Consider the following 15845-nt stretch of genomic DNA (forward strand, 5'->3'; position numbering starts at 1 on the left):
TAACCTGAGACAAGATGCCTGATCAGAAGTTTTAGAACTTAGTTTTGGCAATTCTAGTTTTCATGCTGCTCAGAATTCGTTTTGTGAAATGAAAAATAACCTTGTAAGTAATATGCACATTTAATCCTACACCATATGTACCCACCGTGGTGACTTAGCTGCCTTCTGCTACAGTCGCACCTAATGACCATTGGCTTGACCTGTAGGTCATGACCTCGCTCCCCTCTCTGACACCTGGGAAAGATTTCAGATGCTTAAAAAAAAAATGGGTGAAATTGTGATGTTTCTCTGGTCACACTGGTTCTGAGTGTAATAGGAGCTTGGAAATAATACGAGAAAGATATCTACTGAAGAACTGTTAAAGCTAAGGTGTTCAATTTATGGTGATTTCCACGAGGCATTCTGCACTGCAATAGAGGGGATCTGTATAGCATGCCTGCATTTAGTCACCAGGGACAAAGACATTATTTTGAGAAAGCCTCAGGTGGAAAAAGAAGTGTGGAAGTTTTCAAGCTTCCAACTTTGTTACCCCATGTAAAAGTAGTTCTCACTGCTCGCTTGTCTACTTTTTTGTGCGTAAGGCAAGCTTTTCCAGTACTACCATTTCCGCTGGCTTCTTTGCAGGAATTAAGACTCAGGGCTGTGTGAAAGAAGGGGTGATTGCCCCAGTGGGGTCAACGGAGTGGGAAGGGGCCACGGGGCTTGTTAAAGAGCGTCAGCGCTGGGCATGGAATCCGCTCGGCCCGCGCTTGTGCTCAGGCCTGCTACCGCCCTTGCCGCGCTCTCACACGCACAAGGTGAAGTGCTCTCCAGGTTTTTGTGTATATTAGTACTTTTCTGACATTTTAGAGCACTCAACACCAGGTCCCACATTGTATGGCTTAATCAGCTCAGTAGTCCTGATCGATAATTGTTATAATGTTAGTATTTCCAAGCCTTTTAAAATTAATCTAAATTATACCTTCTATACATTTTTCTTAATCGCCCCCCCCCCACATGAGGTTTTGTTTTACTTGGTACTGAAGGTTGAATTTAGAAGCATTCTACCTCTGAGCTATACCCTCTGCCCTACTTTTTATTTTATTTTGAAACAGGGTATCGCTGAGTTGCTGAGGCTGTCAGTGAACCCGCTATCTTCCTGTCTCAGCCTCCAAAGTACCAAGATTACAGGCTTGTGCCACCATGCCCAGCTGAGAGGGTACTTTTATTTGCACATCGTACTCCCTTCTATCCTACCTTCAAACTAGAACTTGGTCTCCACTTTTCTAGAGAAAAAGATGCCATAGCCTAAATATTAAAAGATAAAAAAAAAAGGTTCACTTTTAGTTTATAATCTTTAAAGGGCTCTTGTCCTGAAAACCTAAAGGATTTTTAGGGTGATTTTGGCTTTTCAGCTTTTTTCTTTTACATATAAGACAGTTTGAATTTTAGGTAGCAGAAATTTTTATATTCATCAAAAAAAATTTTTTTCTTTTGGTACTGGGGATTGGATGCAAGGGCATTCCACCTCTAAACTACACTCCCAACTTTATATTCTTTATTTTGAAACAGGGTCTCACTAAATTGTGGAGGGCCTCACTAAGTACCTAAGGCTAGCTATGAATCTGTGATCCCCTTCTCTCAGCCTCTCAAGTTTACAAGCATGTACCTGGCTATATTCATCAAAATTTATGATGGTTCCTAAAATCAGTCGCCCTCCAGTTTGGGGGATGACTGTGTGGTGTGTGTGTGTGTGTGTCTGTGTGTGTTTCTCTGTACTTCCTAGCTCCATTCTTAGGGAAGATTTTGCAAGTTCTGGCAGCATATTCGTTTAAGAACCATTGTCCTGTGAATTCTTAGAAAATGGTGTATTTTTGTTTTGTTTCTGTGGTAATGAGGATTGAACCCAGGGATGTTCTACCTCTTAGCTACACCCCCAGCCCTATTTTATTTTTTTGAAACAGGGTCTCACTAAGTGTGGAGGGCTTCAATGAATTGCTGAGACTGGCCACGAACCTGTGATCCTCCCAAGTACTGGGATAACAGGCATGCGCCACACACCTGGCCAAGAATGACGTATTCTGAAAGCCAAATTTCACTCTGAGTAGCCTATAGAGTTTTAGTTCAGAAGGACTAAGAGGATGATCAATGGGTAGATGGGAAAATAAATATTTAATAAATCCCTAGATAGTTTCAATAAACGTGGAGAGGCTTGCTGAGCGCACGAATGCTCAAAATACAGGTCTTATTTCCCTAGTGTATATGGCTTTGACTTTGACATAAGAGAAATAAACTTTTGTCTTGTTAAGTCATTGTTCTTTGGTGTGCTAGTAGCAGGGGCTTGCTATTTCAAGCTCTTTGAGGACTGAGCTAGGGAGTATGGAAACACACAGACACACACACACACACACACACACACACACACACACACATACACGCGCGTGCGTGCGCACCGCAATTGGAAAGTGATTGGTTCCAGGAACCATCCCCACATCCCTGATATAAAATGGCATTCATAGTATTTGAATATAACCTACACACATCCTTCTATACATTTTGAGTCATCTCTAGATTATTTACAATATCCATAAGTCCACGACAGTGCCCCCAATTTCAGTGTAACACCGCCCATTTTCTCCAAATCCATATTTTTACCTCTCTTTTCCAACAGTGGAAAACCTGGCCTCTGCTATTCTCAGCTCCCGGATCACTCGATCCCTGCCCCATTACTGAACTCTCTCCTTTACTAGCTTCTCATCACTGAGGCTGTGGCCCCCATGCAGGGCTGCCTGCTGGCTCTGGTCCCTCCCCTCCGCCTTGGGCTCCTGTGGCCAGTGCTGGCTCGCTCCCCCTGGCCCCTTCTCCTCCTCTCCTCTCAACTCCCTCAGCCCCTTCAGGTTGAATTGTTCTGGAAGAGAAGGGGAAATTACTTGAATTCCTACAAAGCCTTTGGTAGTGAGGACTAAAATGAAGGAGAGAAAATGCACACACTGGGACTTTTCGTAGTATGGGAAATATGTTTTGGGCTCGTCTGAGAATATAGTTTTTCTGCCTCACACCTGGAATCAGCCATATTTTTTAATGGCCCTTCCTCTGAGTGAGAAATCAAATTTAGATCACAATCTGGGTTTACAACTGTTCATAACTGCTGAGCAAGACATTGTTTCTAGGACTTTTTAGTATATAAAGCTGCAAAACCTTTCCCTCTAAGAAAATGCACTGTATTCACATTTTTAATTCATGTTCAGCTTTTGAGGATTTTTACATAATATATTTGACTTTATAGTTCTCTTTATGTTAAAATTCGTAGTTCCTAACACATTTACATTACTACCTGCTTGCACTATTTATCTGTCATAGTTTTGAAATAAAGTTGTCAATAGTATTATTATTAACGTTGTAATTACTGAAAACAGTTCATGATTTACCTTGAGTTCTTTTGGTTTTTAGGATGTAGCCTATGAAATGTTCTGTCCCCTGTACTCCCTGTCTCTCTATAGATTATAATTTTCATTAGTTTCGTTTGCCCTTCTAGAGTTTGCTTTGAAATATAAGTGTGCAGGTGTGTTGGTATTCTCTTCCGCTTTATTTCCGGAAGGGCTGGCCCTGTGCACGGTGTTGTGTAGCTGCTGCTTGCTGGGCACTGCTGCGGTTTTCCTGCATATGGCAGCATGGGGAGGGCTTCCTTCCTTCTTTCTTTGATTGGTGTGGTGTGATTCAGCGCACGGAGTTGCACCCCTCATTTGACTAAACTGGCTGTCGACAAACGTTGAGTTATGTCTAATCATTTGCCATTACAAATAGTGAAATCATTATTAGTTGAAACAAGACCTTAATTTTGCAAATGAAATAGTTAAATTATGATTTTTTTAGGTTTTAAATGATCATATGTGCCGGGCATGGTGGCGCACGCTTGTAATCCCTGCGCTTGGGAGGCAGAGACAGGAGGATCGTGCAGGTTCGAAGTCAGCCACGCGCGCTGGCTTAAGAGACCCTGTTTCCAAATAAAAATGTAAAAATAGGTCTGGGAATGTAGCCCGGAGGTAAAAGGGCTTCCAGCAACCCCAGTACCACAAAAAAAAAAAAGATCATATGTGCAGTATATGTAGCAATATAAGATGTAGAAAGATTCTGAAAGGAAACATACTATTACTAGGGGCTATAAAAAGTACTTAGCTGATGCTCTGTTATATGTTGGATTTTTATAATAGTTCCAAGACTATAAAGTATCAAAGTGACAGCTTGTCTTCAGATCCATCTTCCTCTTGGTTTTTATGAACTGATTTATACTGGAGACTTAGAGAATGTTGGCATCCGTCATCTTTTCAGGGTGCTTTACTCCAGACTTCCTATCCAAAGGCTTTCTTGAGAGTGACATATTTGGGGCTGCTGTGTTTTGTTTTGTGGTGCTGGGGATGGAACCCAGGGGCATTCTACCTCTGAGCTATACCCCCAGCCCTAGTTTTTATTCTTTTTTTTTTTTTTTTTTTTTTCGGTGGTACTGGAAATGGAACCCTTCTATCTCCGGGCTACACTTCCAGACCTATTTTATATTTTATTTGGAAACAGGGTCTCTTAACCCAGCGCGGCTGGCTTCGAACCTGCGTGATACTCCTGTCTCCGCCTCCCAAGCGCGGGGATTACAAGTGTGCGCCACCACGCCTGGCTTTTATTCTTTATTTTGAAACAGGGTCTCACTAAGTAGCTGAGGTTGTCCTAGAACTCGCATCCTCTGGTCTCAGCCTCCCAAATGCTGGCCTTACCAGTATGTACCCCCACGCCCAGCTTTTTTTTTTTTTTTTTTTAATGTTTTCCCCCTAACTTTGCTTCTGTCATTGATCCCCTTAAGAGTAATAAAGTCATTCCTCTGGATCCCAACACCTTTTCACCATCTCTGGTTTTCCCAGTTTGCTGAAACCAAAAATATGGTTTGGTTTAGAAATTCTCACTGCTTAGAAGTAAATAGCTTATTATCAGTTTAGAAAGTTAGAAGGTTGTTAAAGACCCCTTTTTTATTTTTTATTTTTTTGCATTCTACCCAAAGGCATTCTACCTCTGAGCTACACCCCCAGCCCTAATTTTTATTCTTTATTTTGAAACAGGGTCTCACCAAGTTGTGGAGGGCCTCACTAAGTAGCTGATCCTCCTATTTCAGCCTCCCAAGTACCGGGATCACAATCATGTGCCACTACCCCCAGCTTCCAGTATTTCTTGTTAAGAAGCTAGATTGAACGCCTGTATACCTAATGCTTGCTCTTTTTCTTTTTTGGGGGTGGGGGGTTTACTGGGATTGAATCCAGAGGTATTATACTGCCAAGCTACACCCCAGCCCTTTCTGGATTTTATTTTGAAATAGTGTCTGTCTCACTAAATTACTGAGGCTGACCTCAAACCTGGGATTATGGGCATGTGCCACCATGCCCGGCTCTTTGCTCTGATTTTTAAAAATTCACTGATCCATAATCTGCTTCGTTTAAAAGTTAGAAATGCATATTTTCCTGTGGACTTTTGGGGCGGTGAGGCTACCAAAGCTTCTGGATGCACGTCTCCTCCAGATTGCTTCCACCTGCCAGCGCGTTTCTCCTCTCCTCTATTTTATGTAAGTGACAGGCAGGCTGTTCGCTTCACTGAGGCTCCAGTTCGCACTTGCTTACACCAGTGTGGGTAGCTGTGGCGTGACTTGTGTCCCACACGGGGTGACTTTGGCCACGGGGGGGGGGCGTGGATCCCACCCTCCTGCAGCCTGTGGAGCAGCTGGGCTTTTAGGGCGGGAGTCCTGAGGATCTTCCTGCTGCGGGTGGGGGCCACGCAATGTGGCAGCTTGTCCTTGGGCCCTGACCTTCTCCTCTTGCAGCGTTTGTGTCTTGTTGCTATTTTCTTTTTCCTCTTCAGGTCAGGACCTTCATCCCCCACCCCAGACACTGCGCTGTGACACTCGCCTTCCAGAGAGAAGGGTTTCTAGTCACTCTCGTAATCCTTAAAGGCTCCTACTTTGTGAACTGCATTCACCGAACAAAGCTTTTTTTCCTGGAATTATTTTAAATGATTTGATGGGGGAAAAATGCTTTGAGCCATTTTTTCACCCCACAGCAATGGAATTTTAAAAAGGCAGGAGCTGATACTATTGGGAAAGTTTTTATCTGTGTTGTACAAGATTAGAACAACATGCTCTTGTAAGTCTGTGGTTTCTTGCTGCTACCTCTGCTGGCAGTCCAGTGTTTAACATTTTCATAGAAAATGAGTTGCTTTCGTTCTTTCCTTCTGGAAAATTATCCAAGGACAAGCAAACATAATGTTTATAAAAGCCCCGTTTATAATAGTGAATAATTGAAAACAATTCTAAGCTATTTAGAGAGTAATTTGGTCAACCATGCTATATAAATATAATAGAATGTGATTAAACTGTCTTTAAGCTTATGAATATAAATCGACTTGAAAAAGCAGATCCAGAGATGGCAGACACTAATTTTAATGACAGGAAATAATATACTGTGTATTAAACAGTAGGACGTTGCTGCGAATCCTCTGTCACTTCGGCCACGTGACTGAGGGCTTCATTTCATTGTGCCAGTTTCTTTATCTGTAAAATGGGAGCAAGTACTTGCCCTGTCTGCTCCATGGCATTATTGGGAGAGGCAGGTGCAGGTCCGCATACTAAACAATGTTCTCTGGAAGTATGAATGATCCATTAAGACTCTGTCATGTGTGGAGAGGGAGGAGGAAAGGGAAAGGGGAGATGCGGGGAAGGAAGCAGACCAAATAAAGATGTGTAGTCATGTGCCAGTACATTTTTAAAAAAGCATATATAGTCTGTGTTCCCTGTAAGGCTCTAGGTCTTGTCAGTGTTACGGCATATTAATAATTCTGCAGCGCATACCCGAGTATGGCCTAAGGTTAGGGCTAACCAACAGTCAGTTGTCTCCTCCTCCCCACACTAACTTTTGTTTATTTGTTTAACTTTAAACCTGAAAAAAGTTTGCAAACATAAAACGGACAGCTTGACCAAAAACTTAAAAGCATTGTGCTGTGGGCCACACGGAGGGCTGTTTCAGGGCCTTCTTTAAAACCCTATGCCTGCTCTAGCCTGTGTCGTGGCTCGCCTTGGGCAAGGCCCTCGTCTCCCACCCCCACCCCCACCTGTAACCTGCGGTCCACGGCGCCCGGCCGGGCCAGGGCTGCCGGACACTGGGGCCAGTTGTACTGGGGATGGAAGATGAGCAGAAGCAGGGGACCGTGCTTTATAGTTCCACTATTCTTTTCTTTTTCTTCTTCGTGTCTTGCTTGTCAGCTGAACCTAATTCTGAAACTAAAACACACTTACTATAGTTATATATTTGAAGTTATGTTTGCTCAGGTTAACCAAGGGTCTCAACTGAATTTGTTAACTAATTGTAAATTTTGAACACAATCTCATTTATTCAGCATTTCATTCTTTGCCTAATTAACCTTATCACAGCCTCCTCCTCCTCCTCCTCCTCCTCCTCCTCTTTCTCCTCCTCTTCCTCATCATCATTATTTCACTGTACTTGTGAAGGGAGTAATGAATGCGTGGTTCTTATTTGATTTGAGAAACAGTCCCTTTAAAGAATCTTGTCAGGTGAAAGACTAGGAAAAGTACTGTTTTGTTTTGTTTTCTTGGCCCAGGAAGGCAGGGTAAACTGTAGTTTTTATCTTTGTAGTTATAACTTTAAATATATCCTGTTGAGTGCTTAAGAAATGTGAAAAATTGCCGGAAAATGATATGGGTGTCAGGCAAATGTACTGTGAGGGCAGTTTTTAGGAATAAGAGTTTTTGAAGCGGATTGACAGTCTCAGAGCGCTTTGTAGCCTAGAGTTAAAAGTCCTTCGGTTTTACACAAGTTAATTTGAGACTGATTCAACATTGTAATTAGGTATGTCACTCTGAAGCGCTTGCAACACTACCGGTCTTCAGGGTTTGAAACAGGAGTATATTTGTGTGTGGTGGACACCTAGTAAGATCGGACTGTGCTAATCGATCTATGTTTCTCTAACATTTTCCATTTAATCATTTAACATTTGCTCTTATAATTAACCACATTTTAGAAAGTAATAGCTACTGGGCTGAGAATGTACCTCAGTGGGAAAGCACTTGTCCAGCGTGCAGGGGGCCTGGGTTTGACCCTCCCAACACTACCAAACAAAATGCTAGCCACGGAAACAGTGATGGATTTATGTATACCAACTAAGACTGGGAGATTATAAATCTAAATATCTATTTAGTCGTGAGGGGATTGTAGTGATTTATAAAAGGCGCTCCAGTTGAAGACATTTCTCTGTTAGGTCCCCAGGAGCCGTCCTCATGCTCGGCCTCAGCCACGCCCTGTCCTGGGGGGAGCTGCGGCAGGACTCCTCGGAGCTCCCTGCTGCGGGCTGAGGGCACCAGCTCTTCCCACGGCCAGTCTCTGCCTTCACGTTAAGAGTTAATGATGTCTGCAGGTGTGTTGGGATTAGCACTGTAAAGTTGTGTAAGGGGTTTTTCTTTCTTTTGATCTTCAGAAAGGGATGAAAGATGGCCATTAAACTCAAAGGATTAGGTCCCCTCTCTTTACAGACTTTGGTACCATAAATATTTCACTTCAAATGCAAGGTGAGAATTGTATACATCTGGGGGAAAATGGCTGTTTTATATTACCAGTTGGAAATTATTCCGTCTCCACTTACAAATTAAATGGTCTTTGCAGAGGTGTTTTCTCCTGAATGTCCTGGGATTTGAAAAAAAAAAAAGTTTTTTCCTTTACATCTCAGTAGTGATATTTTGGCTCTTCATATTCCTCCGTCTTTCCTTTCTTTCTACAAGTTCATGTATTATCTGCACTGCACCCTTTCTCCCCTTGGATATTGCCCCTCTTTCTGTGATTCTCTTGGTGCCCTTAAAAACTGCTCGTTGTAAACTTTGAGAACAGCTTAAGAATGATACCGTGCCCGCATGTATGGCATATATTTTCAGTTTATCGGCCCTAGAACACCATTCAGAAAGAGAAGGATGTTGATGTCCCAGCAGCAGGGCGAGACAGTTACTGTCCTACATTTTTAGGAAACTGTTGGGAAGCCAGGATGAAGTCCAGAGAGGAGGGAGGGCTGCGGGCCTTGTCTGCTCTCACTCTGTCACCACCAACCAGTCCCCTCCAGGATGGAGCACCAGAGGGGAGACTTACTTTGATTTGTATTATCCTTGGTGGGGAGAGAAGGGTTCTGGCAGGTCCTTCCTTTACCCCATATTATATAATTAGTCGCTTAAAACACATTTAGGATACATTCACTTGGCACAGTGCCTTACAATATCTATATAATTCTGCATTCATCCCTGAATTTGGGTATGTATGTGTGGGGAAAGTACACAAGGACCGTTTTGTTATCAGTCATGATGTATGTGGCAGACATTTCCTTCTCCGGTGTTCTCATCCACCCCTATCCTGCTCTTCTAGAAGATTTGGGTGGTAAAGTACCAAATTGTAAGCAGTTATAATGTCTGAGTTTAAACTCTAGGAGATGTATTGGTTATAAGAAGAGAAGGAAGAGTAAATTATGAGTAAAGGGCCAGATGACACTTTAGGGTGGCGGTAGATGAGGAGCCTCGGCCAGTGCTCTCAGATCATGTCTGCTCACTTACCTCCTTAAGCTTCTGCTTCCGATGCTTCAGGAAATTATAGGAACAGCTGTGTGTGAAGCTTCTCCAAACCTCGTGTCTGTGCTATTACTCTAAAAAAAAGATGGGCAAAAAGAAACTGTGAAAGGTGTTTGGCAACGAGCAAGAGAGGTGCTCGCAAACTCTTTGATGGTCAATTAGCCAGAAAATGTGCTAAAGACTGGGTGCTGCGCTGGATTATGGGCCCAGGAATGACCCCGAGGTGCTCAGAGTGGCCCTGCCGTTCAGCACAGAGACGATTATAGACCTGGAGGAGATGCCACAAAGGCTTTAATTAAGGGGCTTACTCACACCCCCACTAAGTTGGGGAAATTAAACTCTTTATTTGTGCTTAACTGATGTTTCTTTTGTCAGGGCTTCCACATGTATTTCAACAAGAACACTATTTCTCAAAACCTGTTTTGCATGGGAATCCATTGTCCTGGGATGGGTATCAGCATGGCTGAGTTTAATCAGTGGGGAGAAGTCCTGCAAAGGTGGGCGCCCGATGCTGTCTGCTGGGGGCCTCAGGACACGGTTGAGAACTGTCCTGCCTACACAGCTCCATATACCAGCAAGCAGGGAGCTGTTTGGACTTAAATAGACAAAGCCAGTATGCTCTGTAGAGTTGGAATTTTAGAGTTCCTGCATTCACACTGGGATATGATTTCCCTTGGATTGGCAACTTTATGTCTCCAGACACAGCATGTTGCTATTTCTCCAAAAACATGGTTTTGTTTGTTGATGAGATAAAGTAGCCTTTGGATGTTGGCTACCATCCAGGTGTGAGTTTTCCTAAGTGTGCACCGTACTTAGTTCCATTCAGATATGACCCTCTGTATTTTAGACAGACTGTGATTTCAGATGCATTAGCCCTCGCTAGAGCATTAGGATCGCTTCGAGCTGCCTGAGCCCCTGAGCTAAACTGCCCTCCATCTGCCAGCAGTGGCGATTGGCTCATCTTTGAACTCTGGGGCTGAGTGTTGCTTTAGTGGGTGCGTCCTCACTGTCAGTGAAATAGCTCTGCCTGTGAAGTTTGGTTTGATCCAGAAAGGTCTTTCAAAGCCAAGAAAGGCTTATGTTTTAGGGATTGTAAATTTCCTTTTGGCATTTCCAGATCCACTGTAACATCAGTCAAGGAACACATTGTTTCGGTTCTCTCTCTGCCCCTTGGTACTTTGACAGTTCTCCTTCTGCCCCTCAGTGTGTGTACGTGTAGCACAGGACCTTGCTGGAAATGAACAGATAATACAAGATCATGCCTCTCTCATAAATCTGAACTTGTTAGAAGTGAAAAAATGAAAAATGATAAGAAAAATTTAAGTTGTCATCATAAGGTAAATTGTGCAGTTTTCAGCAGAGTGGAGTTTATACAGAAACCCCAGCACTGGGCTTTTCTGTTTAAGTCGGAGCTAAGAGCTTAGAGTCAAATCAGAGGACCGCGGGCCCCTTTGGGGAACAGCTCAGGGTGACTTGTGACTTACTTCCCTGTCTGGGGCAGGAGCTTTTGACACTGTCATTTAGGATGCTGCCGTACTTGAGTAGATCTTAAAGTATAATGTAAATTTCAGTTCTCTTTACTTTTATTTGGAAAGAGGGAAAACTAGAGATATAAATATGTTTGCTTGACCAGGTACTTAGCTGGTTAATGAGCTAAGGCAAGGTTTGATCCAAACTTCTAGAGAGAAATCTGGCAACTGAAGAAGAACGTAACTGAATTTTGCTAAAAAGTGCTGATCCGAAAGTTGTTATATGAAGTAAAAGCTCTGAGTTCTTATCTCTCAGCCTTTATTTTGCTAACATTGTCAGAACTAACACATCTGGCTTAGATTCTAAGATAGTTTGGTTTTATGCTTCAGTAGAAATGAATCCAATCAAATTGGAATTGAAGGTAGATAAAAGGAAAGATTTTGGTGCAGCAAGGTTATCGGGGGAGGTCTTGAATATTTCCTTTCTGAGTGACCTTTTAAAATAGGCCAGGATCTTTTTCAGATGCTACGTTTGAGCTATAGTTCTGCATAAAAGGTGCTGGGGAGCCGGGGTGGTGGTGCACTCCTGTAATCCTAGTACTTGAGAGCCTTAGATTGCAGGTTCGAAGCCAGCCTCAGAAACTTAGTGAGCATCTTAGCAACTCAGCATGACTCTGTTTTCAAATAAAAAAATAAAGATGAAAAGAGTAATTCTCACCAGTTCTTGTGGGCTGTGGATCTAGAATTGATGATTATACTGTTTACCACTCAATCCTCACACAAACTTCACTGGTTTGTTATTTTAAATTTGTATTCTTTTTGTTTTTTTCAGTTAGAAAGGATTCTTTTAAGGTTTTTTGGTGTGTGTGTGTGTGTGTGTGTGTGTGTGTGTGTGTGTTACTGGGGATTGAACCCAAGGGCATTCGACCTCTGAGCTACATCTCCAGCCCCATTTTTAATTCTCTAGTTTGAAACAGGGTCTCACTAAGTTGCAGAGGGGCCTCACCAAGTAGCTGAGGCTGGCTGCGAACCTGTGATCCTCCTGTCTCGGCCTCCCAGGTACTGGGATTACAAGTGTGCGCCGCCACATTAGGCTTATGTAAAGCCATTTAAATTAGATTTTTATTTGATAAGATTAAAATATGCCATCTTTATCAGATTTAGCAAGAATTCAGATCTCACCAAGTCTCAACATAAGTTCAGTTTGATTTCTGAATTATTTTGACTCCCTTCCTCACCTTCTCCGTAAGAGTGGATTTGTACACAGAGCTTAATACAGTACTTAAATGCAGTTCATCTGAAGTCTTGCTTTGACCGTGACGTAGAATCTTTTAGCTTGACAGGATGTGAGAAACGAGCCACCTGGTTATATTTTTACCAGGTTGCTTCATGTTAAGAATGATGATTAAAAATGTTTTTTAGATCTTTCCCCGGAAATAATAAACATTTCTGTGCAGATTAGAAAATATGTATAATTCTGTGAGCCTGTGGTATTAACTTGGTAACAGCAGATTGCCCTCCCTTCCAGTGGAGTCTGGATTTCCTAATCACACTGAACTTCGGGCCCTTGAGAGACTCAGCGGTTTGCTCTTCCATAAATAATGCACACACTCTGAGTGGCGGCCGGCGGCCCGTGGCCCACTCTGCTGGTATTTATAGTTCCTGCCAGTAAACGCCTGGTTGACTCAGCCGGGAGCCGCGGGCTCATCCCTTTCAGTGGGCGGGGAAAGGAGCGAATCAGCGCTTTCTCCAACTTCGCTGGGGTCCAGGACCGAGAAGCTCTGGCGAGCTGGTAGTGTAAGACTAGGACCGGCCTGTGTGCTTGCTGGTCCTGAGCTGGCACACCTCAGGAGCGTTACCGGCTCGGTGAGCTCGGAGCGGTGCGCTGGCACCAGAGGAGAGCGCTCTGGGGCAGACTTGCGCGCCTGGGACTGGCCTTGGCTGTGGTTTTACAGGAGATGCTCCAGAACTGCTGAGGGCGCTCTTTTGAGACAGGAACTCGTCAGCGTAGCCTCCAATTAGCCGCGCGGTTCCCTGCAGCCTACCTGTGGCAGCGCAGCTTGGGTTGCCCCTGGGTAACAAGGTGGACAGGCGTGGCATCATGGAAAGTGAGCGAACCCAGGCAGACTTCGCGCCCAGTGAGAACCCTACGCAAAACCCACCCGTCACTGCGCGTCCTTCTCATTAGTTTCATGTTTCAGTCCGTTCTTGGTCCTTTATAGGACCGATCATGGGTGTGAGCGCAGCTCCCGTGAGGCTCTCCTGACTGCTCCCTCGGCCTCCTTTATTTTGTCGTCCTTCCTCCGAGCTCTGTATACAAAATACTGGGCCCTTACTTTCCTCTTTGCCCCTAATTTTTTTCTTGCAGGAGTTTCTTGGTGTGATGGCAAACACTTCTTGTTAATACTACAAAGTGTAAGGCTGCACTGTGTTTTCATAGCCTGTGGTTTAAAGAAGAACGGTTATTTTAAGGCAGACTTGTGGGCTTTTAGTGTTAAATGTCTGTTGACATTTTTGCCAGAAGAAACATTGATTTTTCTCTCTTGTTTTTCAGGCCCTGCTTTCTTCCCCGGGCGATGCGCTGAGATCTTTGCCAGGGGTCAAAGCATCGGGAAGCTCGGGGTCCTTCATCCTGATGTTATCACCAAATTTGAGCTGACCATGCCTTGTTCCGCCTTGGAAATGAATATTGAGCCCTTTTTGTGAAGACAGGTCCGTGTTATGTGACTTCATCCCCGAGTGTCCTTCCCCCTTCACTGGTATCCTTCAGCTCTCTTCCACAGGGAGCACCCATTTGTGCTTTAATGTTTAATAAAGTAAAAAGCGCTGTCTGGCTCTGGGCAGCTGCATTAAGCCAGCTTGTGCGCTGTTGAGTGTGCGTCTGCGTGGCGCTGCGGTGCTGGGGACAAGCCTGGCGGGTGCGGGGCCGGCTCGAAGCAGAAGCGCTGCTCAGACACCAGAGCGTCTCGCCGTCACCCGGACTCCTGCCTGCATCCTCCACCCCACGTTTTTCCTTATCAATGAGCGCGGCGATTGATTAGAACACACATTACAGGCGTGTGAGATAAGTGAGGGTCAGAGCTTTTACTTTCTGCACTTGACATGTATTTGCCATTGGGAAACAAGATCATAGTATTTTTAGAAAACTTTTCAGAATAAATTAGTGTCAGGCAGTTACAGCCTTTGAAGTTATTTCAACTAATAGAAAAACATGTAGCACAAATATTCAGAACACGCAAGAAGCTGGGTATGATGGCACAGGATTGTGATCCCAGAATTTGGGAGGCTAAGACAGGAGGATTGCAGGTGCGAGGACAGCCTCAGCAAGTAGTGACACCCTCATCAAATTAGCAAGACCCTGTTTCAGAATAAAAATAAAATAGGACCGGAGGTGTGGCTCGGAGGTAGAATGCCTCTGTTTTCCATCCCCAGCACCACACACACACAAAAGTGAGGATGCGGAGGTATTTCACAGGCTGTAGTGCTCTGAGAGGGTGCACACCCTAGATCTGCACTGCCGGAGGAGGTGAGCCGGGCACCTAGTGCTACCAGAACGTCAGGAAGTAGCGCAGGGCCAGCTTCTGCATTGTAATCAGTCAACCTCAAATCGTGGTGTGAAATACTTAGTCGAGCTACTAGTTTCTGTTTCATTTTATAGGAAGTGTGAGAGCTCTGTCTCAGAAGCTAAGCTTCTGCCAGTTCTACGTGTCTTGCATCCCAGTTTCCCTTTCTTCTTTGGTCTAGAATCTGTCTCTTAAGTCAGGTCGCATCTCTTGACAAAACAAGTTGGGTCTGGTTCAATGTCTGAGACAAATTCCTGTTGAAAGAATAAGAAACGTGGCCGGGGCTGGGAACAGAGCACGGTGGTAGGCTCTGACTGGCACGTGCCGAGGTAAGTCCCATGCGGAATGGCTAACAAAGATCATGGAGCAAGACGTATGTTGATGGAGCCACTAAGAAGAACTTAGTCACGTTACAGCCTTGAGTGGCAGCAGCATTGTCTAATGTGGTAAGATGTTTGTACACGTAGACTTTCACCTCACCATTCCATTTCTGTAGTGAGTACATCCTCCCATTTTAAAATTAAAGTGAGCACACGCTTGTAATCCCAGCATTCAGGAGGCTGAGACAGGATGATCGCGGTTTTCAGCCAGCCTCAGGTACTTAGTGAGGCCCTTTACCACTCATTGAGACCCTGTTTCAAAATAAAGAATAAGCAGGGCGTGGTGGCGTACGCTTGTAATCCCCATGCTTGGGAGGCGGAGACAGGAGGATCGTGCAGGTTCGAAGCCAGCCGTGCTGGCTTAAGGGACCCTGTTTCCAAATTTTAAAAAGTATAAAAATAGGCCTGGGAGCATAGCCCAGAGGTAGAAGGGTTTCCAGGAACCCCAGTACCACCAAAAAAAAAAAAAAAAAAAAAAAGAAGCAGAATAAAAAAATAGGTCAGTGGGTATAGTTCAGAGGTCAAATTGCCCCTGGGTTCCATCCCAGACCCACAAAAAATTAATTAATTAAAGTGAGACAAGCCCTTAAAAAATAGCGCCTATAAAGCCAGCCATGGTACCACACGCTTGTAATCCCAGTACTTGGGAGGCTGAGACAGGAGGATTGCAGTTCCCAGCCAGCCCTAGCTACTTAGTGAGGTCCTCTGCAACTTAGTGAGACCTCGTTTTAAAATAACAAATAAATATAGGGCTGGGGGTGCCATGTAGAATGCTTCTGGGTCCAATCCCCAGTACTGGAAAAAAAAA

General features: G+C 44.1%; 1 protein-coding gene across 4 annotated transcripts in view; it reads left to right on the forward strand.

Moving 5' to 3' along the window:
• FARSB (phenylalanyl-tRNA synthetase subunit beta) overlaps positions 1-13800 on the forward strand; it is a gene marked incomplete at both ends in the record, with an annotated part of 68458 nt that extends 54658 nt beyond the window's left edge. For all 4 annotated transcript variants that reach the window (XM_080688910.1, XM_080688912.1, XM_080688911.1 and 1 more), the window contains one exon: positions 13649-13800. In XM_080688910.1, the coding sequence (XP_080545036.1) occupies positions 13649-13800 (152 nt within the window). The remainder of the gene's footprint in view (positions 1-13648) is intronic.
• Positions 13801-15845: the final 2045 nt, after the last annotated feature.

Source organism: Muscardinus avellanarius, assembly GCF_963383645.1.
Source record: "Muscardinus avellanarius genome assembly, chromosome: 2".
Classification (NCBI taxonomy): domain Eukaryota; kingdom Metazoa; phylum Chordata; class Mammalia; order Rodentia; family Gliridae; genus Muscardinus; species Muscardinus avellanarius.